General features: G+C 46.1%; 1 protein-coding gene across 4 annotated transcripts in view; it reads left to right on the forward strand.

Moving 5' to 3' along the window:
- LOC115176751 (atrial natriuretic peptide receptor 1) overlaps nt 1–26,403 on the forward strand; it is a 56,898-nt gene that overhangs the window by 15,432 nt on the left and 15,063 nt on the right. For 3 of the 4 annotated variants that reach the window (XM_029737008.1, XM_029737007.1, XM_029737010.1), the window contains 3 exons: nt 10,325–10,512; nt 11,112–11,225; nt 13,634–13,769. In XM_029737008.1, coding sequence (XP_029592868.1) covers nt 10,325–10,512; nt 11,112–11,225; nt 13,634–13,769 — 438 coding nt within the window. Of the gene's footprint in view, nt 1–1,330; nt 1,400–10,324; nt 10,513–11,111; nt 11,226–13,633; nt 13,770–26,403 lie in introns of those variants that run through there. The other variant, XM_029737009.1, reaches the window with a different exon arrangement.

Raw genomic sequence — 26,403 nt, forward strand, 5'->3', positions numbered from 1 at the left:
GCTTACTTTTCTCATCAATGCCATCTATAACCAGGTCACTGTCCAGGGCCATTAAAACATCTCACTCAGTAGCTATGAGCATAAAAGCCTCCAGGTGCTGTTGAGATAGAGTGCTCCTGAGCCTACTCTTGATGAATTTCAGAGTAGAGAAGCCCCACTCACAAGCTACCTGGGTTACTGACAGGGTAAGTAGGAACTTGTAAGCAAGGCCCTGGATGTGGTATGCGTCGGTCAATAGGTTGTACTGACTAAGAATACGGTAGCAACACAGTGGACAGTCCTTGCAAGATGAACAGCTCTAGTTCACCATCTCCACCTCGTCTTAATTTCCTCCTGCCTTTTTCAACCAGAGCTTCAATAATATTCAAGGCGGACGATTGCATTGTCTTACTAAACGTTTTGAAAGGGGAGGGTAGCCATGGGCGCCCGCGTCATAGTAGTAAATGGCCCTCCCCCTGTGACCAACTTCCCAAGCCTCTCTTTGGGTCAGTTTCTACCATAGAAGACTCAAACCACTTTGTAAAGACTGTCGACATCTAGTGGAAGCCTTAGGAAGTGCTAAATGATTAATACGTCCCTGTGTGTTTCAATGGCAAAGGTTTGAAGTGATTCCACACATCAGATTTCCATTTCCTGTTAGGATTTGTCTCAGGGTTTTGACTGCCATATGAGTTCTGTTATACTCACAGACACCATTCAAACAGTTTTAGAAACTTTAGAGTGTTTTCTATCCAAATCTACTAATTACATGCATATTCTAGTTACTGGGCAGGAGTAGTAACCAGATTAAATCGGGTATGTTTTTTATCCGGCCGTGCAAATACTGCCCCCTATCCCCAACAGGTTTTAACCTGGTCCACTGTTCTGCCAGACTCATGAGCTCACTCTGTAAATTGGCCACCGTTGCTCTGCTGTCAAATTTGATCAAACATTTGCTTAGTTCTTGAAGGACTGTCTGTGGAAGGCCACTGGCACTGGATGTTAGCTGACTCAATTTTTTAGGGTCCAGAAGAGCCATGTCGGCATACAAAGTACCATTACTCAGAAATCGCAGATGGACGTTATCTATACCTGTATCCAGAATTTGATTATGGATGCCAATCCTGTATGCACTCTCTGCCCCAGTAAATGCCTCATATTATGCTATTTCTTTAGGCATGGCTTTCTTATTTCGAGCTCTTTTCGTTGGCAGAGTGGTCTCTAACTCCAGCTCTGTTTCCTCATCCCGTTCCTACGACTTCCTGTTGGCCCATTGAACAAATGTGTCTGCAGCTGCCTTGACTTTTTCTCTTGCCATTCCTTTCAGCTGCTCCTCTGTAGACACAACCATACTATAAGGACACCAGGCGAGACCCAAATGCAGACACAGGAGGCAGATGGTAGAGAGTTCATAAACCAGGTCAGTCCAAACAGTACCAGGCGATAGGCAGGCTCGAGGTCAGGGGCAGGCAGAGTGGTCAGGCAGGCGGGCTCAGAATGAGGACAGGCAAAGGTCAAAACCCGGAGGGCGAGAAAAGAGAGACTGTGAAAAGCAGGAGCTGAGACACAAAAACGCTGGTTGACTTGACAAACAAGACGAACTGGCACAGAGAGACATGAAACACAAGGATATATACACCAGGGTTAAAAAGCGACACCTGGAGGGGGTGGAGACAAGCACAAGGACAGGTGAAATAGATCAGGGTGTGACACATACGATGCGCAGATAGAATGTCCATTCCACTTGTTTGAAGATATTTTGAGACTGGTGAGGTGACCTGAAATATTCTGAGGAATATCTGAGCTGTAAGTATTGTTTCATACTTTAGCAACCCCTAAATGTATCCTTGTGCCTTGACACGTGCAGTAGTGTTTATGTTTTTCTGATCTTGTATGGTTGAAAAAGTGAGAAGGACATCAACATAGAGTCCCTCATCTGGATTTCCAAAACCTCCAAAGACCTTCTTTAAGGCACTGTCTTTATCCCACCAGTGTGTCTCTCCAATTGGAGCAAGATGTCTGTGAGCAAGATGTCTGTGTCTTGTGTCCTTGCTCTCCTTCGCAGCAAATGTTCATCCTCTGGTAGGATTCACGGAAGAACACAGCTATGTTGTTAACAAGGTTCAAAATGTGTGCAAGCACCACACATGCACTTGATTGGTGGACTTTTCAGAGAGCAAGGCAGATAGGCCTTTACACTGGAGGCTCCATCAGTGGAATTGCCAATGCATTTGCTGATGTCAAGCTTCATGTTTTCCAGGACTTCACTCAGTACCTGGACAAAGTATTGTCCAGTGGATGCCTCGCATTTCACCACAGTGTTACGGCTTGGTAATCGTGGTGGAGGAATGAGGCGCAGGAAGCAGCGAACACAGGGTAGTGGTGTTTTTAATATACACTCACACAAAAAACAAATGTTCCCACACACAGGGGAGAAAATACATACGGCGTCAAACAACGTAGACACGAACATAAGCCGTCTGTCAAGAAACAATCATTAATCCCGCACGAACAGGAGCGGGCCAGCTAAACTAAATAGCCCCTCTAATGGCTAATTGACCATAGGTGACACAAAATAAAAAAAGGGAAAAGCAAAAGGGAATCGGTGGCAGCTAATAGGCCGGTGACGACGACCGCCGAGTGCCACCCGAGCAGGAGGGGGCGCCACCGTCGGTGGGAATCGTGACAGTACCCCCCTCCTGACGCGCGGCTCCCGCAGCGCGCCAACACCGGCCTCGAGGTCGACCCGGAGGGCGAGGCGCAGGGCGATCCTGACGGAGGTGGTGGAACTCCCTCAACATAGATGGGTCCAGGACGTCCGCCGCCGGCACCCAGCACCTCTCCTCCGGGCCGTACCCCTCCCAGTCAACGAGGTACTGTAGGCCCCTCGCCCGGCATGTCGAGTCCAGTATGGCCCGTATGCTGTACGCCGGGGACCCCCCGATGTCCAGAGGGGGCGGAGGGACCTCCGGCACCTCATCTTCGTGAAGGGGACCAGCTACCACCGGCCTGAGGAGAGACACATGAAACGAGGGGTTAATACGGTAATAGGAAGGGAGTTGCAACCGATAACACACCTCGTTTATCCTCCTCAGGACTTTGAAGGGCCCCACACACTGCGGCCCCAGCTTCCGGCAGGGCACGCGGAGGGGCAGGTTCCGGGTCGAGAGCCAGACCCTGTCTCCCGGTGCGAACACGGGCGCCTCACTGCGGTGGCGGTCAGTACTCCTCTTCTGCCACGCACTGGCCTCCTTTAGTGAGTCCTGGACGGCTCTCCAGGTCTCCTTGGAGTGCTGGACCCAGTCCTCCACCGCAGGAGCCTCGGTCTGACTCCGGTGCCATGGTGCCAGGACCGGCTGGTAACCTAACACACACTGAAAGGGTGATATGTTAGTAGAGGAGTGGCGAAGTGAGTTCTGGGCTAACTCAGCCCAGGGAATATACCTCGCCCACTCCCCTGGCCGGTCCTGGCAATACGACCTCAGGAACCTGCCCACCTCCTGGTTCACCCTCTCCGCCTGCGGAAGACGTGGGTAAATAGGGCCTCCGCAGTCTGCAGAGCCGTAGGGAGACCGGGCAATGGGAGGAGACGGCAGGACTTAGAGAACCGATCCACAACCACCAGAATCGCCGTGTTCCCCTGAGAGGGGGGAAGATCTGTCAGGAAGTCGATGGACAGGTGCGACCATGGTCGTTGTGGAACTGGGAGGGGCTGTAACTTCCCTCTTGGTAGATGCCTAGGAGCCTTACTCTGGGCACACACCGAACAGGAAGAGACATAGGACCTCACGTCCTTAGCTAAGGTGGGCCACCAGTACTTCCCCCTTAGACTCCGCACTGTCCTCGCCTCACCAGGATGACCCGCAGTGGGTAGCGTGTGCGCCCACCGAATCAAACGATCACGAACACCGAGCGGCACATACATGTGCCCCACGGGCACCTGCGCAGGCGCAGGTTCCAACACCAATGCCCGCTCGATGTCCGCGTCCACCTCCCATACCACAGGTGCCACCAGCCTAGACGCTGGATTGATGGGAGTTGGATCGATGGGCCGGTCCTCCGTGTCATAGAGACGGGACAGCGCGTCGGCCTTAGTATTCAGGGAACCCGGTCTATAGGAGATGGTAAACTTAAACCGGGCGAAGAACATGGCCCACCTCGCCTGACGTGGATTCAGTCTCCTCGCTGCCCGGATGTACTCCAGGTTTCGGTGGTCGGTCCAAAGACGGGTCCGGGTGTGCCAACACGGGTGCGTCGGTGAACAGCGTCTTCAACTTCTTCAAGGCTCCGTCCGCCTCCGTCGACCATCGCAAACGCACCGGCCCCCCCTTCAGCAGTGAGGTAATGGGAGCCGCTACCTGGCCAAAACCCCGGATAAACCTCCGGTAGTAATTGGCAAAGCCTAAAAACCGCTGCACCTCCTTCACCGTGGTTGGAGTCGGCCAATTACGCACGGCCTTAACGCGGTCACACTTCATCACCACCCCCGTGGTGGAAATGCGATAACCCAGAAAGGAGACGGCTCGTTTGGAAAACTCACACTTCTCAGCCTTAACGTATAGGTCATGCTCCAGCAGTCTACCAAGCACCTTGCGCACCAGGGACACATGCGCGGAGCGGGTAGCGGAATATATCAGAATGTCATCGATATAGACTATCACGCCCTGCCCGTGCAGGTCCCTGAGAATCTCGTCAACAAAGGATTGAAAGACGGCTGGAGCATTTTTCAACCCATACGGCATGACGAGGTACTCATAATGGCCTGATGTGGTACTAAAGGCGTTTTTCCACTCGTCTCCCTTCTTGATACGCACCAGATTATACGCGCTCCTGAGATCCAGTTTTGTGAAGAACTGTGCTCCGTGAAATGATTCCACCGCCGTAGCGATGAGAGGTAGTGGGTAACTAAACCCCACCGTAATAGCGTTTAGACCTCGGTAATCAATGCACGGACGCAGACCTCACTCCTTTTTCTTCACAAAAAAGAAACTCGAGGAAGCGGGTGATATGGAGGGCCGAATGTACCCCTGTCCCAGGGATTCCATGACATATGTCTCCATAGCCGCAGTCTCCTCCTGTGACAAGGGGTACACGTGACTCCTGGGAAGCGCAGCGTCAACCTGAAGATCTATCGCACAATCCCCCTGTCGATGAGGTGGTAATTTAGTCGCCCTCTTTTTACAAAAAGCGATCGCCAAATCGGCGTATTCAGGGGGAATGCGCACGGTGGACACCTGGTCTGGACTTTCCACTGACGTGGCACCTATGGAAACTCCTAGACACCTACCTGAACACTCCTCTGACCACCCCTGGAGAACCCCCTGTTTCCACGAAATACGGGGATTGTGACCAGCCAGCCAGGGGACCCCCAGCACCACCGGAAACGAAGGCGAATCAATAAGGAAAAAACTAATGCGTTCCTTATGATTCCCCTGCGTTACCATGTCCAGTGGCACCGTAGACTCCCTGACTAACCCTGACCCTAATGGTCGGCTATCTAGGCAGTGCACGGGGAAAGGGAATCTATCGGCACCCGCGGAATGCCCAGCTTATTGGCAAGTCCACGGTCCATAAAATTCCCAGCTGCGCCTGAATCAACTAGCGCCCTATGCTGGGAAGAGGGAAAAAATGTAGTAAACAAAACAGGTAAAAACACGTGACCAACAGGGGGTTCTGGGTGAATCTGGTGCTGACTCACCTGAGGTGACCGAGAAGTGTTCTTCCTGCCATCTCGACTCCCAGACTGGCTCCTCCAGCACCGGTCGGCCGTGTGTCCTCTCCGACCACAGCTGGTGCAGGAGGAGCCACTTCCTCCGGTGCCCCTTGGCACGGCCCCCCCTACCTCCATAGGGGTAGGGGCGGGGATGCACGGGGGTGGAACGGGCAGGAACCTCTCCGAACGCCCGCGGGCAGCCAGCAAATTGTCCAGTCGTATGGACATATCTATGAGCTCGTCCAGGGACAGAGCTGTGTCCCGACAGGCCAGCTCCCTGCGGACGTCCGCCCGGAGACTGCAGCGGTAGTGGTCTATGAGGGCCCTGTCGTTCCACCCCGCCCCAGCAGCCAAGGTCCTGAACTCCAGCGCGAAGTCCTGGGCACTCCTCGTCTCCTGCCTGAGGTGGAACAGCCGTTCACCCGCCGCTCTTCCTTCCGGAGGGTGGTCGAACACGGCCCGAAAGCGGCGGGTGAACTCTGGGTAGTGGTCCCTCGCCGAGTCTGGACCGTTCCAGACCGCATTAGCCCACTCCAGAGCTCGGCCCGTCAGGCAGGAAACGAGGGCACTCACGCTCTCCTCCCCCGTGGGAGCAGGTCTGACGGTGGCCAGGTACAGCTCAAGCTGGAGCAAAAATCCCTGGCACCCAGCCGCCGCCCCATCGTACTCCCTCGGGAGTGCCAAACGAAGCGCGCCAGAGCCAGACGTCATGGGAGGCGAAGATGGCTGTATCGGGGGAGGTGGAGGTGGAGAGAGGATACCACTTCTCTCCCATCGGTCCATCCTCTCCATCATCTGGTCCATTGCCGATCCGATGCGATGGAGGACTGTCGTGTGGTGGAGTACGCGTTCCTCCATCGAGGGCAGAGGAGTGGCCGCTGCTCCCGCTGATTGCATGCCTTTTATCTTGGTGCGGGATTCTGTTACGGCTTGGTAATCGTGGAGGAGGAATGAGGCGCAGGAAGCAGCGAACACAGGGTAGTGGTGTTTTTAATATACACTCACACAAAGAACAAATGTTCCCACACACAGGGGAGAAAATACATACGGCGTCAAACAACGTCGACACGAACATAAGCCGTCTGTCAAGAAACAATCATTAATCCCTCACGAACAGGAGCGGGCCAGCTAAACTAAATAGCCCCTCTAATGGCTAATTGACCACAGGTGTCACAAAATAAAAAAAGGGAAAAGCAAAAGGGAATCGGTGGCAGCTAATAGGCCGGTGACGACGACCGCCGAGTGCCACCCGAGCAGGAGGGGGCGCCACCGTCAGTGGGAATCGTGACACACAGCCACAAGCCTCTCATGGATGACGTTCGTCACATATCTGACTATGACAGAGCATTGATCTTGTGTTGTAATGTCCTGTGTAGTGTCAATCTGGACTGAAAACATGCCAGCTTCCTGGATTTCACTTGCTATGGTGGCCTGTATTGTGTGTTGGATGGTGGTAATGACGTTATCGATGGTAGTCTTTGATAATAGAGTGATTAGAGAGCCTCTGCCCCCTCTTGACCCAGACTCATGCAGTGTTTTGCTTTTCTCTATGCTCTTTCATATACAGGTCGTACTTTCCCAGCAGAATGATCTCTAAAAAGTTGCCATGGTCAATGCTGCTGTCATCTAGCGTATAAGCTGCTTCAGACTGCATGCCTCTGTAGCTCAGATCCTTCTTGCCTATGACTTTAATAACATCTATAATGCGCTTTAGCACTTGCCTTCTTCTGTTCACTTGCTCTCTATGAGCAGACGTCTGACTGCCGATGAACAGGCTCTCAATGTTACCTTTGGAGGACCTTAGAAAGTAGGCCTCAGCATAATCTCTGTGCATAATGCTCTTTCACTCTCTGATGGATATGCTTCCAGTCTGATATTCCATTCATGAAAGGGCTGTTCTCTGTGGGCTTTGCAAATGCCATACAAATGAAGCAGAAGAAAGCATGGTTCTCTTCACTGTATGACAGCCACTTCCAGTTGGTCCCATCTTTACAAAAGAAAACCTTCAGACTTTTCACACTTTTGTTGGGGATGGAAACTAATAAACATATCTAGGTCCCCTGACTTCGGCCTCTTAAAATAATCAAAAATTGTGGTGGCAGTGGCATCCTGGCTCTGGCTCAATCTACATCTGTCCACTGCAGATGCACTATCCTCAACCTGGATGGGTAATTAGTATAAATTAGTATATTAGTATAATATTATAATGTTAAATAAAAAGTATAATGTTAATATAATAGTAGAATGTTAGTATAATATTAATATTAATTACATAATGTTAGTATATTCATAATTTCATGGAATAGTATACTATATACCACTAGTATAATATTAATTCCAATTGGACAATACAGCAGTTTAAGAAATACACAACCAACATTTATAATTTTTGTAGGTTTTGTTCCATCATTAAATCCTTGTGCAAGAAAAATGGTCTACATTTCATTGGTGGTTAGTCTCTAATTTGTTAATGCTAAGTACTAACTTGTCATTAATCATAACCATTCATGCATAACAATGAGTTCAACATTTTGAAAGTTTACTGTAGCACGTCAACCTTTTTTTAATGTCCCGCCCCATCCAGGCTGTTATTGGTCGGTTCACAAAAAGTGACATTGACGAGCGCTTGTTTCAACAAGAGGCACCCGATATAGCTAAATAGCCAGCTAGCGAAACCCAAACATTGCTTTTCTTATCCCTATTGTCTTCTGTCTTACCGCTTCAGCTGCAAACCTTGACTAACAGTTGAACTGGTATTGCTAGGCTCAATGGGCTGCTCTCTCTTTTCTCTGCTGCCAGTGCCTTCAGGCTCACTAGGCTGAGATGATTGACTGGTAACGGCGCCAAATGAATAATTTGTTATTTTAAAACATTTGGCTGCATCAGCCTCAAGGGACTTCAACCTCTTCTTTCTCCGCTTTTCAGCACCACCTTTACGTTTTTCTCTTTTTGTTTGGCCATCTTGCTCCACTACACTATTTATCCAAATGTCACCACTTAACAAAGATGGGAAAGGGGCGGGGCTTAGGTAAAGTTAGAATTGACTGGACCAAAAGTAATTGGCTGGGAGAGAGAGGCTGACAGATGTAATACCCAACCGCAGTGTCAGTGGGCCGGCAGCCCACTCGCCTGGGCCAGTTAGACACAGAGCACTTGGTTATTTTTATTTAAGCGGGGGTTGGGGTTATTTATATTTTGCGTTGCATCGACCCCAATTATCAAGCGACCCACCTTGAAAACTCCCAGTGCTCCAGATGGCCAGTCCGTCATTGGACAAGACCCTAAGTAGACCATAACACAATAACCCATCAGACCTGACCAGCCCAGAACACAATACACTATGACACGTTAGAATAGACTAGACTAGATAAGCCTAGATCTACCTGTACTAGAACAGGCCACACAGGATCACAGCAGCACAACTTGCTTATGGGGTATAGGGCTTAAGGGTTGTTTTTGGACCAGGCAAAACTAACACAATGGCGCACAGAGAATGCTGAACACGGTTTGACATCCACACACACTTACCGTGTGCTGCCATGGCAGTGCCAGGTACTTGGCAGCCTGCAGCAATTACCCAGGCTAATGAAGGGTCTGACCGAGACAGTTGACCTCTGGATGGGAGCAGAGCTGATCATAGAGCTAATAGAGCCCTATTTCAGATCACTGTCTTTAGTGTATTATTTTAGTGTATTATTTTCTCATCATACAGATGTAAGATCTTAATTTGATCACCCTGTTGCAGGAAATGTTAAACTTGGTAGTGTATTTGAGCTTTAAAAAGGATTCAAAAGTTTGTAATTTCCACTTTGATATTTCAGGCTTGATTTTCCTTTACGAAAAATGTATCGACTACAAAAATGTCCATTAATTATAATCCACATAATAATGAACATTTCCTGTTGCTACCGGATTATTTTCCTGCTGTTGGAGACTTTCTCAAATTAGCTCAAATCCTACATCTGTATGATGATAAGTGTGACTAGGCTAACCAGAGTGACTAATAAAGCATTTCAAATACAATTAAGAGATCCTTAACCTGATCTATTTAGCTAGACATGTGTTTTTGCTTTTCTCATTCTGCTCACACAACATTGGCCTGCAGGAGGAACTACTTTGAAAACCTGTCACATTGTTACAGATGCAGGATCTTAATTTGAGCCAGTTTGCTACAGCAGGTAAATAACCCTGCAGCAACAGGAAATGTGAATTATTATCTGTATTATAATTATTGGACATTTTTTTGTAGGGGTTGATACCTTGAATACACTACAAGTTTTCTGCTGTGCAGGAAAATACTCATCAACAAAAGAGTGATCAAATCAAGATCCTACATCTATCTATATGCTCTGGTTAAAGGGTGCTTTTTAGGATGCTTGTTGAATACACTTGAAAGAAAATTGACATATTACCTTACATGCTTTTGCTTCAGAATTAGTTAAATTTCTCATTCATTTACGATATTGTTCTAATTCCTATAGGTCTATAATTTAAAGTCAGGATTTTTATGGGTTGTTGTGTATTTTGCAAGAAAAAAAAATATTTGACCATATGTGCAATAACTATCATTTCACTCCTATTGTCTTTTTATAACCCTTTTATAACCCTTTCTCTCTCTCTCTGCCCCCGTAGTGGTGTTTGTGTGTTGCTCTCCGGACACATTCAGGCAGCTGATGGTTCACTTCCGGCGGGCAGGCCTTCCTCAGGAGGAGTTTGTTTTCTTCTACATTGACATGTTTGGACGCAGCCTGGACTCCCAGAATGCTCAACCCTGGGCCAGAGGTGACCAAGACGACCTTGTCGCCAAGGAGGCCTTCCAGGTAAGCCTTGGATCAGAGTCAAGTGTATCATCTCATTCCTCATCTCATTCCCATCATTACCTTGGAAACAGGTATCTCCTGTATTCTCCACTGACTTACACAGCAGGCCCTGAAGCAATCATATTTTGATGTCCCTATGTTTCCCCATGGTTGTCATTGGTGTCAAGTGTGCTGCAATGCAGACGAGATGACAAATCTAATCTTGTTGATTTTCCATTCTCTCACTGTGAAGTACTTTAATTTTCTTCTCAATTCTCTAGTGAGTAACAGACTCTCCATCGAGGGGGAGAGAGGCAACATAACTATATGTTTCGTGACATCCCATCAATTTGTTGATATCAGTCTCATCTCACAAAGCCTGAAAGAGCAAAACAAAGGGCCCGAGGTTTGAAAATGTAACTGATGCACGTACTGTACATCAGTGGTGCACAACATACGGCCCTACTGGTGGGTCGTGGTCATTTCGCTTAGATTGACACTGATTTAAGTGGGTCCTAATGGTCTGGGAACCAATGCCATAACCCATATGATTCTGTATAATTCAGTGAAACCTTTGTCTTATGAATCACAATCGTTTTTTTTCTTTGTGTCTGTCTCAGAGTGTGAAAATCCTGACCTATAGAGAACCACAGAACCCTGAATATAAAGATTTTGTGAGGGACCTGAAGACAGATGCCAAGAGAATGTTCAACTTTACGGTGGAGGACTCACTGGTAAGAGGCTGAAGTGTGTGTGTGTGTGTGTGTGTGTGTGTGTGTGTGTGTGTGTGTGTGTGTGTGTGTGTGTGTGTGTGTGTGTGTGTGTGTGTGTGTGTGTGTGTGTGCTCTCTTGCAGGAAGACAGTGGGTGATCAAGAGGACGAGAACTGAAAGGAGAGAGAGAAAAGGTTATAAGCAGGAAATAGGAGAGATAAACGTGCAGAGAGAACAAAGCAGATGAAGAGCAAGTGAAAAAGGAGTGACTCACTCTGGAGAGAGAGAGAGAGAGATCAAAAGGAGTATTTATTAAAAAAAGACAACTTGATCCCAAAATGGCACAGACTTGAGGCAATAGGAAGGAGAAGACATTCTAAGGCATGAAGACTTAGATCTACACAGAATAAAACTGTGTTTAATAATCTATACACTGAGAGTACAAGAAATTATGAACTTGACATAGACTGACCAGGTGAATCTAGGTAGAAGCTACGATCCCTTATTGATGTCACTTGTTCAATTCACTTCAATCAGTGTAGATGAAGACAGTTTAAAGAAGGATTTTTAAGCCTTGAGACAACTGAGACATGGATTGTGTATGTGTGCCATTCAGAGGATGAATGGGTAAGACAAAAGATTTAAGTGCCTTTGAACATGGTATGGTATTAGGTGCCCGGTGCACCGGTTTGAGTGTGTCAAGAACTGCAATGCTGCTGGGTTTTTCACGCTCAACAGTTTCCCGTGTGTATCAAGAAAGGTCCACCACCCAAAGGACATCCAGCCAACTTGACACAACTTTGGGGAGCATTGGCGTCAACAAGGGCCAGCATTCCTGTGGAACGCTTTGACACCTTGTAGAGTCCATGCCCGACAAATTGATGCTGTTCTGAGGGCAAAAGGGGTGCAACTCAATATTAGGAAGGTGTTCCTTATGTTTTGTACACTCAGTGTAGGGCTATCATATTATAGAGAACATCTCATTATGAAACATTTGATTGAGCCACATCTGACAGGCAAAGCAACACATACAAAGAACTATCAGTAGTACTAGTTCATTTAGCAGTAGTACTAGTTCATTTAGCAGTAGTACTAGTTCATTTAGCAGTAGTACTAGTTCATTTAGCAGTAGTACTAGTTCATTTAGCAGTAGTACTAGTTCATTTAGCAGTAGTTCATTTAGCAGTAGTACTAGTTCATTGGTGTTTGCACATCTGAGAGTGTGTTTGTGCATTTGTGCGTAGAAAGATGGAGAGGCTGCGATAAGTAGGCTTATACGTAATTGGCTCGCGTGCAATGCCTGGACGATTGATTCAATTTAATTCGGAAGAAAAAGCTAATTTAGTTAGTGGAGCTTATCTTCTTATTATGGTGCACAATGATGATATTCTACACGCTTCTGCAGCTGAATCACTGGTGTCTTGTTTAGGAGATGAGAGAGAGACACACGTGTGCGCACACACACACTCGCAAAGATTGGCACGATACATCCACGTATCCTCAATATGGTAGATTGACTGCCTTCAAGTCCATCGTTCATCTCTGACTCCGGATGGAGGTGTGTGTCCTTGCATGCATGTGTGTGCTTTCGCATCAGTGACAATTTACACTTCAGGAGGGGAAGCAAAATAAAGAGCTTGACAGGCCACGTCATCTAACTGCCCTCCCCGTTCGATACACACAAATCCAGAATTGTACGTCAGGGCTTCTATTCCATCCACGGGAGGAAGGGAGACTCGCCATTGGTCCTGGTTTCAGACAGGGCTGTCTGGCACCACTCACAAGCCGATGAATCACTTGTAACAGACAGCTAAGTGCAGTTAATGTAATAAATAGACAGGTCTGACTCTGGAGGATGAGAGAGAGGCACAGAGCATGAGAGCTCTGCCCTGGTCTACCTGGTCCTCATTCACCCTGTCTGGACATTGTGTCTGTACGTTTCCAATTGATCCAACTGAACTGAATGAATTGTCTGAGTGGGTTATTGTCCTCATATTCCATTCTGTGATTGACGTGGACAGTTCTTTTGGTTTGGGGCCATTGTTTGGAGAGATGACGAGATGGAAGAGGAAATTGTTTCTCAGGCAGAATTGTGAAATTAATAAAGGGGTAGAAATAGGTACGGAGATTATATAAAATAATTATAGTTGTGATAAATAGAAAAGTGGCATTAACTTGAAATATATCAAACACTGTAGAGAAGCTTGTAGAAGAGACAAGTAGTTAGCAGAATAAGTTCTGCTCTCCATGGCAGTGGCACAAATATAGCTAGACATACGCAGTAGCTCTCTAATGATAGAAAATAATATATATTGGATGAGGGATATAGATGTACTATTAATACATGTATGGTTGATCTAAGCCATCTCAAAAAAATAGGTGATGATAGATTTATTAACTATTCTACAATATCCTTTTGCTTCCCTGCAGATGAACATAATCTCCGGAGGGTTCTACGACGGGCTGATGCTGTACACCCACGCCCTGAACGAGACCATGACCTCGCCAGAGGACAGACCTGTGGGGAAAACCGTAACCAGGAGGATGTGGAACCGCACCTACAACGGTCAGTCCACTCCACGCACCTCAGTTCATAACCTGGATCTTTATTCCATTGAATCAGGGGTCAGAAAGGTTCTAGGGTTTTTTCGGAACAGGTGTGAACATGTTTTCAGTCTAGCACTAGCTCTATGCTCTGTCTCTGGTGACTACAGTGGTCTGCGTTTTGTCACAGAGACAATTTCAAAAGATTTGTGTGAAGACAAAATGTTCCATGTCACTGGATTAACTCTGAGCTCTGGCTTACGATCTCTTGTCATTTCTATCTTTGAGGAGGTAGGTCTGTAACAACAACACATTCAATGTCTTCCTTGCAATTTCTCAGCAGATTAATTATTGAGTGATTTGTGGCAGAATGAGAGAGAACCAGCACGATGTAACAATACTCCCCCATTGACAGAGGGTCCCTATTGGGTTCTTCTATTGGGTGCTTTGTGCCTTTGAAATGAGATGTACACCTCTTCAAGAGATCTTCAAGACAAGACATTGATTTAGTTGCAGGCCATAAAAAGTCATATGGTTCTCAAAAGCATACTGGACAAGTACACTACATTACCAAAAGTATGTGGACAACTACTCGTCGAACATAAAAAAAATCATAGGCATTAATATAGAGATGGTCCTCCCTTTGCTACTCCAACAGCCTCCACTGTTCTTGGAAGGCTTTCCAATAGATTATGAACATTGTGGCAGAGAATTGGTTCCATTCAGCCACAGGAGCATTATTGAGGTTGGGCACTGATGTTGGGCGATTGGGTCTGGCTCGCTGTTGGCGTTCCAGTTCATTCCAAAGGTGTTTGATGGGGTTGAGGTCAGGGCTCTGTGCAGGACAGTCAAGTTCTTCCACAATAATCTCGACAAACCATTTCTGTGTGGACCTTGCTTTGTGCACGGGGGCATGCATTGTCATGATGAAACAGGAAAGGGCCTTCCACAAACTATTGCCACAAAGTTGGAAGCACAGAATCATCTAGAATGTCATTGTATGCTGTAGTATTAAGATTTCCCTTCACGGCCTTTCGAGTGGTGTAGTGGTCTAAGGCACTGCATTGCAGTGCTAGCTGTGGCACTAGAGATTCTGGGTTCGAGTCCAGGCTCTGTTGCAGCCGGCCGCGACCGGGAGACCCATGGGGCGGCGCACAATTGGCTCACCGTCGTCTGGTTTAGGTGAGGGTTTGGCCGGAAGGGATATCCTTGTCACATTGCGCACTAGCAACTCCTGTGGTGGGCTGGGCGCAGTGCACGCTGACACGGTCGCCAGGTGCACGGTGTTTCCTCAGACACATTGGTGCGGCTGGCTTCCGGGTTAAGTGGGAATTGTGTCAAGAAGCAGTGTGGCTTGGTTGGGTTGTGTTTCGAAGGACGCACGGCTCTCGACCTTCGCCTCTCCCGAGTCTGTACGGGAGTTGCAGCGATGAGACAAGACTGTAACTACCAATTGGATACCACGAAATTGGGGAGAAAACGGGGTAAACCCAGATTCGTCCGTAGACTGTCCGATGGTGAAGCGTGATTCATCTCTCCAGAGAACGTGTTTCCATTGCTCCAGAGTCCAATGGTGGCAAGCTTTACACCACTCCAGCCGACACTTGGTATTGCGCGTGTTGATCTTAAGCTTGTGTGCGGCTCTCGGCCATGGAAACCCATTTCATTAAGCTCCCAACAAACAGTTATTGTGCTGACATTGCTTCCAGAGGCGACTTGGTAGTGAGTGTTGCAACCGAGGACAGAGGATTTTTACTCTCTACGCGTTTCAGCACTCGCCGGTCCCGTTCTGTGTGCTTGTGTGGTTTAACACTTTGCGGCTGAGTCGTTGTTGCTCCTAGAAGTTTCCACTTCACAATAACAGCACTAACAGTTGACTGGGGCAGCTCTAGCAGGGAAGAAATTTGACGAACTGTCAGAAAACTATGACAGTGCCACGTTAAAAGTCACTGAGCTCTTCAGTAAGACCATTCTACTGCCAATGTTTGTCGATGGAGATTGCAGTGTGCTCGACTTTCTACAGCTGTCAGGAACGGGTGTGGCTGAAATAGCCGAATCCACTACTATTGTATATATAGTGTAGGTTTACACCAGTAGCCGTCGGTGCCGTTTAAGATGAGGGAGGACGATTCTTTTTTGTTTTATGAGCATGACCGTATTTCTATTACAGCATATTAGATGACTATCATTCATATTCCATTCAACCAGCTCAATGTAACATCGATAGGTTTAGGCTACTACATGATACTCAAATGTTCTCTATACCCATCATGAGGTTGCTACCTAGCCTATGAATGAAAGTTTACAACTTAGGTGCACAAGTCGAGAGAAATGTTTGTAATCAATGTGACAGACAATCTTGCCTGTGTAGTTGATCTAGGGTGTAATCATTAGTCCAACCGTTGCAAACAAGAGTTTCTTTTGGACAAATTCAGGTATGTTTATTCCCGTTTCGTTCCATTTGCTTCCGTTTAAAAAAGGTTTTTCAACAGAATCGTCGGATTGAATACACTCCTGATCACCACAAACACAATTCACTTTCATAGCAGCCATATACATACAGCATGATCCCTTTGATTGTTGGATAATTTCTTATCGCATCTATGCGCTCTCCTCCTCTAAGCTTTTCCCTTCGATTCTGGATTTCAGTGCACAACACATCAGCTGTCTGTGACCAGGCAAAAAAACTTTTACAAGTCAAACTTTCATATCATAACTGCTAACCGCTACACACAGCCTACATCATTGTCACCATATTAGCTAACGTCCAGACAACATAGCTACTAGAACTAACGCCTTAGTAAACCTGCTACAATTATGCAGTACAGTGTACAGTTAGCAAGCAGTTTAGCAGTTACACCGGTGGGCCCCGGTGGCAATAAATTAATAAAACCAAAAGCTTACCTTGACCTGGAAGAGTTCCAGTGTGGGATAGCCATAGCCAGCTAGGTAACATAGCATCCCTCTCTGAGCCGGGGGTTTGAGTATGCTAAACTAGCTAGCTGCATTAGCTAGCTAAGTAAGTGAAAGGTAAAAAAATAAAAATATAGCTAGCTCTCTCTCTCGCTAATTTGTTCAAAATGGTTAAACTATTGTCTTTCTCTCTATTTGAGTCAACTACTCGCCACATTTTGTGCACAGCAGTGCTAGCTAGCTGTAGCTTATACTTTCAGTAATAGATTCATTATCTGATCCTTTAATTGGGTGGACAACATGTCAGTTCATGCTGCAAGACCTTTGATAAGTTGGACGACGTCCTCTGGAAGTTGCCATTTCTGTGTAAGTCTATGTAAGCGGGTGAGAACCACCAGCCTCCTAGGTTTTGTATTGAAGTAAAATGTACCCAGAGGAGGACGGAAACTAGTTGTCCTCCAGCTAAACCATGGTGCATGTCACACCAGCCTTCGGTTTGGCTCCCCCTCCTGTCCAGCTCAGGCGTTCGGCGTCGCCGGCCTTCTAGCTGCTGCCGAACCTACTGCTGGCAAACGGTCTTCACTCATCAACCCCGGACTTGTCTCGTCATCATTACACACATCTGGTTCCAATCCCCACTCTATCACTGTATATATACTCCCTCTGCCATTTGTCTTTGTCCGTCATTGTAAATGTTATTTGTTTTCCTGAGAGGACGCTCTCCTACTATTTCCTGAGTACTTTATATTTTTCACTTTGGGTTCACCCTGTGCCTTTTTGTTTATGAAGATATATTTTGAGCACAAGAGCGTTTGGGTTTTGTCCTGCCTTGATCTATGGTGCTTAAATAAATTCAGTAGTTCTAAACCTGCGACTGCCTCCTGCATACTCCTCTCTACACCAATGACAGTGCTATCCTACAGAGTGCTGTTGAGGCTACTTGTCACATTCTTCTTCGTCTGAAGATAGAGAGAAATCATCGTCGGAGAAAGTGGACCAATACGCAGCGGGGTTATGTGTACTCATCTTCTTTTTATTATGGATAAGAAGGTAAACCGAAAACAAAACCACGTACAGACGACGACGAACAGGCTTGTAAGGCACAAAGCTATACACAGCAATTCATCTCCCACAACTCACAAACCCAAACACATACCTATATATAGGACTCTCAATCAGAGGCAACTAGAAACACCTGCCTCCAATTGAGAGTCCAACACCCAAACCTAAACATAGAAAACTAAACAGAACGTAGAAATACAAACCTAGAACATACCCAAAACCCAGAACTAACAAACCAAACACCCTAATTAACAACCAACCACCCCGAACCACATAAAACAAATACCCTCTGCCACGTCCTGACCAAACTACAATTACAAATAATCCCTAATACTGGTCAGGACGTGACACTAATGTAGACCTTATTGGAAAACAGTGTATTTTAATAAATTATTTGGTTACATGCAAATATAAACTCAACAAAAAAAGAAACGTTCCTTTTTCAGGGCCCCGTCTGTCACGTCCTGACCAGCAGAGGGCGTATTGCTTAGTCTAGGTCAGGATGTGGCAGGTGGTTTGTGTTTGTTTAATGTTGGTGATTGGGACTTCCAATTGAAGGCAGGTGTGTATAGTTGCCTTTGATTGTGTGTGTTTGTCTTTGTGGTTTTGGGGAATTGTTCTTGCACTGTGTTTGCATAGCCTGTGAGACTGTCCATGTTGTGAGTATCATTTATTGTTTTGTTTTCCGGTGGATGCTTTGCCTTTTACCATTAAAAGAAGATGAGTATCCACAATCCCGCTGCGCCTTGGTCCTTCTCTATCCAGTATGACATTTTCAGCAACGAGTACGACATATTCTGTGACACCGTCTTTCAAAGATAATTTGTAAAAATCCAAATAACTTCACAGATCTTCATTGTAAAGGGTTTCAACACTGTTTCCCATGCTTGTTCAATGAACCATCAACAATTAATGAACATGCAACCTGTGGAACGGTCGTTAAGACACTAACAGCTTACAGATGGTAGGCAATTAAAGTCACAGTTTTGAAAACTTAGGACACTAAAGAGGCCTTTCTACTGACTCTGAAAACCCCCAAAAGAAAGATGCCCAGGGTCCCTGCTCATCTGCGTGAATGTGCCTTAGGCATGCTGCAAGGAGGCAATAGGACTGCAGATGTGGCCAGCGCAATAAATTGCAATGTCCGTACTGTAAGACGCCTAAGACAGCGCTACAGGAAGACAGGACGGACAGCTGATCGTCCTCGCAGTGGCAGACCACGTGTAACACCTGCACCTGCACAGGATCGGTACATCCAAACATCACACATGCGGGACAGGTACAGGATGGCAACAAAAACTGCCCGAGTTACACCAGGAACGCATAATCCCTCCATCTGTGCACAGACTGTCCGCAATAGTTCTGAGAGAGGCTGGACCGAGGGCTTGTAGGCCTGTTGTAAGGCAGGTCCTCACCAGACATCACCGGCAACAACGTCACCCATGGGCACAAACCCACCGTCGCTGGACCAGACAGGACTGGCAAGAAGTGCTCTTCATTGACGAGTCGTGGTTTTGTCTCACCAGGGGTGATGGTCGGATTTGCATTTATCGTCAAAGGAATTAATGTTACACCGAGGCCTGTACTCTGGAGCGGGATCAATTTGGAGGTGGAGGTTCCGTCATGGTCTGGGGCGGTGTGTCACAGCATCATCGGACTGAGCTTGTTGTCATTGCAGTCAATCTCAACGCTGCGTTACAGGGAAGACATCCTCTTCCCTCATGTGGTACCCTTCCTGCAGGCTCATCCTAACATGACCCTCCAGCATGACAATGCCACCAGCCATACTTCTCATCTGTGTGTGATTTCCTGCAAGACAGGAATGTCAGTGTTCTGCAATGGCCTGCGAAGAGCCCGGATCTCAATCCCATTGAGCATGTCTGGGACCTGTTGGATCGGAGGGTAAGGGCTATGGCCATTCCCCCCCAGAAATGTCCGGGAACTTGCGGGTACCTTGGTGGAAGAGTGGGGTAACATCTCACAGCAAGAACTGGCAAATCTGGTGCAGTCCATGAGGAGGAGATGCACTAGAGTGCTTAATGCAGCTGGTGGACACACCAGATACTGACTGTTACTTTTGATTTTGACCCCCCCTTTGATCAGGTACACATTATCCCATTTCTGGTAGTCACATGTCTGTGGAACTTGTTCAGTTTATGTCTCAGTTGTTGAATCTTGATATGTTCATACAAATATTTACACATGTTAAGTTTGCTGAAAATAAACCCAGTTGACAGTGAGGACGTTTCTTTTTTTGCTGAGTTTATTCAGTAAAGTTTTGTCTAAAAGGGATAGCTTTTTTTATGTTTCACTATTTTTATGAAATTCACTGAGGAGCATGGTCCTCCCATTCCTCCTCTGAGGAGCCTCCACAGGTTTACACTGTAGATACCATTTATGTTAGCTGTTATAAGGTGGGAATATGCTTTATAACTGTGGACATGTCCTTTGTGGGGAAGTTTTGCCAAAAACAGAAATCTCTTCAAAGCAGGGAAAATATTAAATGGACAGGATAAATTAGCGGACCATGCTTGTGTCATTTGGCCTTTTGAAGAGAGGCAGATGCTTCCTCTCTATGTCTCTGCAAGTTCTTGCAAAAGAAAGAAAGAGCATCAAAAATATACAAAACATGCCAACATTGTTATTGAACAACCTTCTTCATCTCCACTGGCAGCTGGTTTGTAGCCAAGCCAAGGTCTGTAGCTGAAGTAAATTCATCTTCACGTTCGACTTCGAACAAACACATTCCTGGACACCACAAATGAATGTGTCCCTCAAATCCATTCAAATTAATTTCATTGTGTCCAGTTCAGTAAAAAAAAAAGAAGTAATTTATCACAGAGTCCTTGGAATGTCACTAGCTGTGTCAATCAGGTGACATCGTTGTCTTTTAAAAGCAAATTAATCCATAAAATAACAGCTTTATGACCACAAAACGTCAAATTATTTTTGTGACTTTTTCCCCTGTGTTATACATTCTGGAGGAGGTAGTCCCCTTGCTGAGCATGTGCATTTCTAAATTAAAGTATTTAATCATCCTTTTATTCATCACTGACCTAAGAGAGTATAGATTTAAGGATGAAAAATACATCTGGATCCAGTATGGTGACATTTTTCCTGTGTACCTAAAGTTGATGAATATGACCAATCTTCTGTTTGTAAAACTTCCATAAAACCCAGCACACACAACTCAGTGACAACTTAGGTGATTGACGAGGTCGTATAATGCTCAACAATGGAGTAGACAAAGTCTCATCTATCTGTCACGATTCCCACCGACGGTGGCGCCCCCTCCTGCTCGGGTGGCGCTCGGCGGTCGTCGTCACCGGCCTATTAGCTGCCACCGATTCCCTTTTGCTTTTCCCTTTTTTTATTTTGTGACACCTGTGGTCAATTAGCCATTAGAGGGGCTATTTAGTTTAGCTGGCCCGCTCCTGTTCGTGCGGGATTAATGATTGTTTCTTTGACAGACGGCTTATGTTCGTGTCGACGTTGTTTTGACGCCGTATGTACTTTCTCCCCTGTGTGTGGGAACATTTGTTTTTTTGTGTGAGTATATATTAAAAACACCACTACCCTGTGTTCGCTGCTTCCTGCGCCTCATTCCTCCTCCACGACTACCAAGCCGTAACACTATCGTTCATAACACATACATTGTTCTTTTTACCACATTGGTAAAGAGTTAGACACAGCGAAGTGAAGAGTTAGACACAGCATCTTACTTTCTGAGGAAGGCCTCCATTGTCTTTCCTCAGCCAGTACCCCCCTCCCCCCAAACACACACACCTCACTGACTAAGTGTTGAGGTTATGTGTGTTTACCTAGACTTGTGGGTTTCACAAGTGTTTGACATTACTAATGGCCGATATAGAAGATGGTGGTCTCAAACCTTGTAGCAGGTTGTCATCACCCCTTCTGTCCCAGTCCTTTGTGAGGGACCTGAAGACAGTTGCCAAGTCCTAGCAACCTCTGTTTATTGGGACTTGAGGGGAATTTGAAGGGTTGGGCTGTTGATCTGACGTTTGTTTGGTTTGTCACAGAGTCACTGGGTTACAGAGTCAGATTATGTGTGAGGTCACAGGAGACAGTAAATGGCGCTTGACAACAAGTCAAAGGTAACAGCAAGAACAAATACGTTGAATCATTGGAACAGTACACATACTTGAGGAGGTGACATGTCATCAGGGACATCTCATCAGGTAAGTACCCAGGTTGTTTGCTCTGCACTCCTTTCTCCTTCCCTCTTTCACCCTGCTTCCCCATTTCCCTTTTATTCCCTCCATCTGTCCTCCATTACTGCCCGCCTGCTCCCTCTTTTTCCCTTAATCTCCTTGGCTGACCCCTCTTTACAAATGGCCATCCTTCTCTCCTCAATTACTATGAGTTGGACCAGAGCACACAAACAACAGAGATGAACACTTCAGACAGACAGTGGGAGGGCAGAGCGGGCAGCAGCCAAGAACAGATGGAGTCTCCTCACACTGATTCTGTTAGCTCAACCAAACATAGGCAATGAAAGGCTAAGGGGTTTGTTTGGTTGCATGCGAGGACAATGCTTCTTTTATTATTTTTGCCCACACCAGTGCATACTGTAACGTAAGCTGTTTGGTAGCTTTAGTTCATTGTTATGTTTCCGATTCAGTGCTTTTTAGTTATATTCTGTGTTATGTTTTTTTCGAAAGCAAGACAGCTTTAAGTTGGTTTAGTGAAATACAAACCATTCATCTGAAACTTGACTTCAGCAGTTAAACTACAGTATATGACTCATATGAGTAATTGTACATTGTAAACTTGTGAAAATGTGTGAAAAGAATATTTCAGTGTCAGAGGTGGATGTCCTGCTGCTTATGCCAGCGTGTTAATGCCAGTCTCCCTATCTTTTCTATCAGTCATTGCCCTTACTCATAGTTATTCCTTCACACATTCTTCTCGTCTCATTATTTCCTGGTCTACCTCTCCTCTCCTCTGCTCTCAACCCTCTCCTCTGTGAACAGTTCTCTAATTCCATCCCACGGGATCTGCCTTCCTCTTTTTCCTTCCTCCTCCACCAATCTGTCCATATTTTCACTGTCTTATCAAGGTGGTCCTCCTCACTTCACTGCTCTGTCAATCTCTGTCATATTTTTACTGTCTCAACATGTCTTATCCTCCTGAACTCTTATTTTACCCTCTCCTCCTACATGACCTCTCTGTTTCTTCTGAACTCTCTGTCCTTTGCCATGGAAAGATCTAATTTCTCTTTTGGCTGTCATGTTGCAAAAAAATCCCCCTGGAAAAAAAGAGGAAATCCCCAAAATAGGAGAGTAATCTAATCAGGCGAAACCAGAGCTCCCGTGGCCGTGTCAGCAGGAGCCATCTCCCTCAATCTGCCTCTGACGCCAGTCTCCACCCTCCGCTCATCCCTCTATCTCTCTCTGTCCATGTCTCCACCTCCTTCTCTTTTCCTTTTCTCTCCCCACCATCCATCACTCATTGTCCTTTTTCTCTGCCTCTGTCTTCTGTGCAGTGACCCTGGTCACTTAGGCAGCTGGTATTTCCAACGGTAGGGCTGGCCTGGGTCGAGCTGATAATGAGCTGTGTGAATCTGAAGCCTTGTCATCTGAGCCACAGTGGAGCACAGGGCTGGAGTGTAGAGTGCACTGTAGAAAGGAGACAGGCAGACAGGTGGCTAGAGGGGGATAGGAACAGAGAGAAAGAATGAAGCACTCTTGTGCTTGTGCCCTTTTGTTAATCATATGTACTAAAACTCACAGCTACATGGTACATGGTAGGCCCCCATTGTCCTAAAAATCTTTGGTAACTGGAGAACCTTGTCAATGCTATTAGTGGGCAACGGAGTGCCTGTAAAAAGGATTGACAGAGACCCTACAGATCTTAGTCTAATAGCATTTAGCGTTAGAGACCCTTTCATGTCATTCATAACTGGAGGTCTTGCTCTCTATTTCTCTCTCTCTTTCTCTCACTCCCTCTTTCTTTCTCTCCCTCCCTATCTCTCCATCAGAGGCTAAGGGAAAAATCCCATAAGTCTAGATGAATAATGAATACTATACATTATTCATAAGTAAGTCCTAGAATAGTACATTTTTTTCCATCCTTTAGTTACCTATATATTTGATGAAACAACTATGTTTATTTGATGACTGTTGTTGACTGATATGATAAGGTCCAAAGTAAACACATAGATTGCTGTACATTTTTGGACATGACAACAGGTGTGTGCCATCCTTTGTTAGTTAGGCAGGGGCTGTTATGTATGCAGAACACACTTTGATCCAGGGACATAAGCCGCAGGTGGTTTGCAGACTATTTCACGGCTGCCTGGGTAGAAGAATGCCATAGTTATTTCTCACAGTAAATGCAATTATTTCAAGGAGAGGTGCTTGTGGGGAGGCGTTAAAAGCATTCCAAAAAAGAATTCTAATTAACTAATACATTTTTCGACAAAAGTAATCACATTCTTCTCCAATGCAAGGCCAAAATTCCAAGTCTGTGTTTTCAGACATCAGACAACTAAGTAGAGTGAACAAAAAACAGCCTGCAAGTTAACCTCCTGGTCTAGCTGATGAAGAGCTCCATTATCATATCATACTACAGTGAGTGTACAATAAGGTCAATATTTGCATATACTGTATGTGACAGGAGTGCTCCCACGTTTAGCAGCAGTGATAATAAAATACACAATATATCACCTATTCCCATGTGTTCACTCAGAGGCTGTTTATGTGGCTCTAATGGAGCTCTATCAGCAGCTGCTCTCATGGCTTCACAGCAGCTAGGGATTGTAATCACCTGGTTGGCACCATACATATCCATAAACTACACTGTGACTTGGTGGAAAATCAAATGGTGCAGTGACACTTCCACTGTGCACTTTGTTAACGGTTGTTGTTATTCATAAGAGTGCGCTGTGCTTTCCCCAGATTTAAAGTCATAGTACTTTCCTGTTATGCCTTGAATCAGAGAAGTGTTTGATTGTAGGTTTCATTAATGTCTAGGGGCGCACTGCGACAACCTGCATTGTGTTGCTAGTCTTCCCTCCGTGTGCCCTTTTCAAATGCCTTGACAGTTGCCTTGTGCATTTATAGGCTATAACCCTAAAAAACACAACATGCCACTAATGTGGACTGACCTCTGGCTTTTTCATGGACATTTTCTTTCAGACACTTGACCTTTTTTTTCTACCTTGTCAAGATGTTTCTGGAATCTTTTGTTTGACTGCAAGATCTTCTTCTTATACCTCAACAAAAAGAGGACCAGACGAAAGCGATGTGCGTTGTGCAGTCTTGGATGGAGGGAGTTGACACATGATTTAGGAATAGGCAGCTCAGTAGCATGTGTCTGGTGACTTTTCACCAGGTTAGCCGTCAGTACGGAACGGGTCATGCAATGTTCTTTCAATCAGATGTTAACTTCCTCCATCAGGGACACACTGCTGTGCAAATCAAACATACTTGGAAAGGCGCAGTGGGGAAACTGATTCCCGTTTTTAGTTTAGGTAATTACAAGGATTTGAACAGTGAGGGGAATAAGATGAGACATACAGGTGTTTTACTGTTGTTGGTGATATATGAATTTACATAATGTACAAAGATGGATACAGTACATGAAGGCAGGCAGCCAGTATAGACCATGTACATAGAGGGAGGATGTCAAGATGGAAGGATCAGGTTACAGCGGCTTCTCTCTGGCTTCTGTTCCATTAACTAATGGGCCTGGATGGGTGAGAGAGATTCAGCCACTTGAGGACAGTGGAAGATGTATTGAACTTGCTTCTTCATTATTGAAAACAGCATGTTTTGGCAATACAGCCTTCATCTGGTATACTGTACTTCCAATACGCATCACTCATGATGTTAGATCAATACAGTCCATTTACCAAACTAACACACTAGCTGTCAAGCTACTGAGCTGTACCGTAGCTCACAATGTGCCACCTTTCTCCACATGCTCTGAATGCCTGCTCTGATTGCTAGCACATTGTGCAAATGCCCCCCCCCCCCAGCTCTGTTCTTTGCAGTACAATTCAAGTCTGTCAGCCCATCCAGACTAATACAGCTCTGGTGGACTGAGCATCCATCACTGCAGCCCACTGAATTCAGCCCTCCCCAACATTTCCATTCAAGGTATAAGAATTATTAAAGACTTATTAATAAAGAGTAAGACTATCAGGTATCATGGTAAGACCCAGATGTAGACCGTGTTGAAGTGACAATGTTTATTACAGCAACAGGGGCAAAGGTACAGGACGGCAGACAGGCTCAGGTCAGGCACAGGTCGGTAATCCAGAGGTGGGGCAAAGGTACAGGACAGCAGGCAGGGTCAGGGGCAGGCAGAGTGGTCAGGCGGGTAGGTACAGGGTCTGGACAGGCAACGGTCAAAAACCAGGAGGACGAGAAAAGAGAGACTGGGGAAAAGCAGGAGCTGACACAACCAGCTGACACTGGTTGGCTTGACAAACAAGACGAACTGGCAACAGACAAACAGAGAACACAGGTATAAATACACAGGGGATAATGGGGAAGATGGGCGGCACCTGGAAGGGGGTGGAGACAATCACAAAGACAGGTGTGTGACAAAGACAGCAGTAAGAGGTTTGTGAGGCTAAGAAAAATGGATGGATGAATAGATGGATGGATGCATACATGGACAGACAGAGGGATGGTTAAAGGCCACTTTTTTTT

The sequence above is a fragment of the Salmo trutta genome, chromosome 37 (genome assembly GCF_901001165.1).
Source record: "Salmo trutta chromosome 37, fSalTru1.1, whole genome shotgun sequence".
NCBI lineage: Eukaryota > Metazoa > Chordata > Actinopteri > Salmoniformes > Salmonidae > Salmo > Salmo trutta.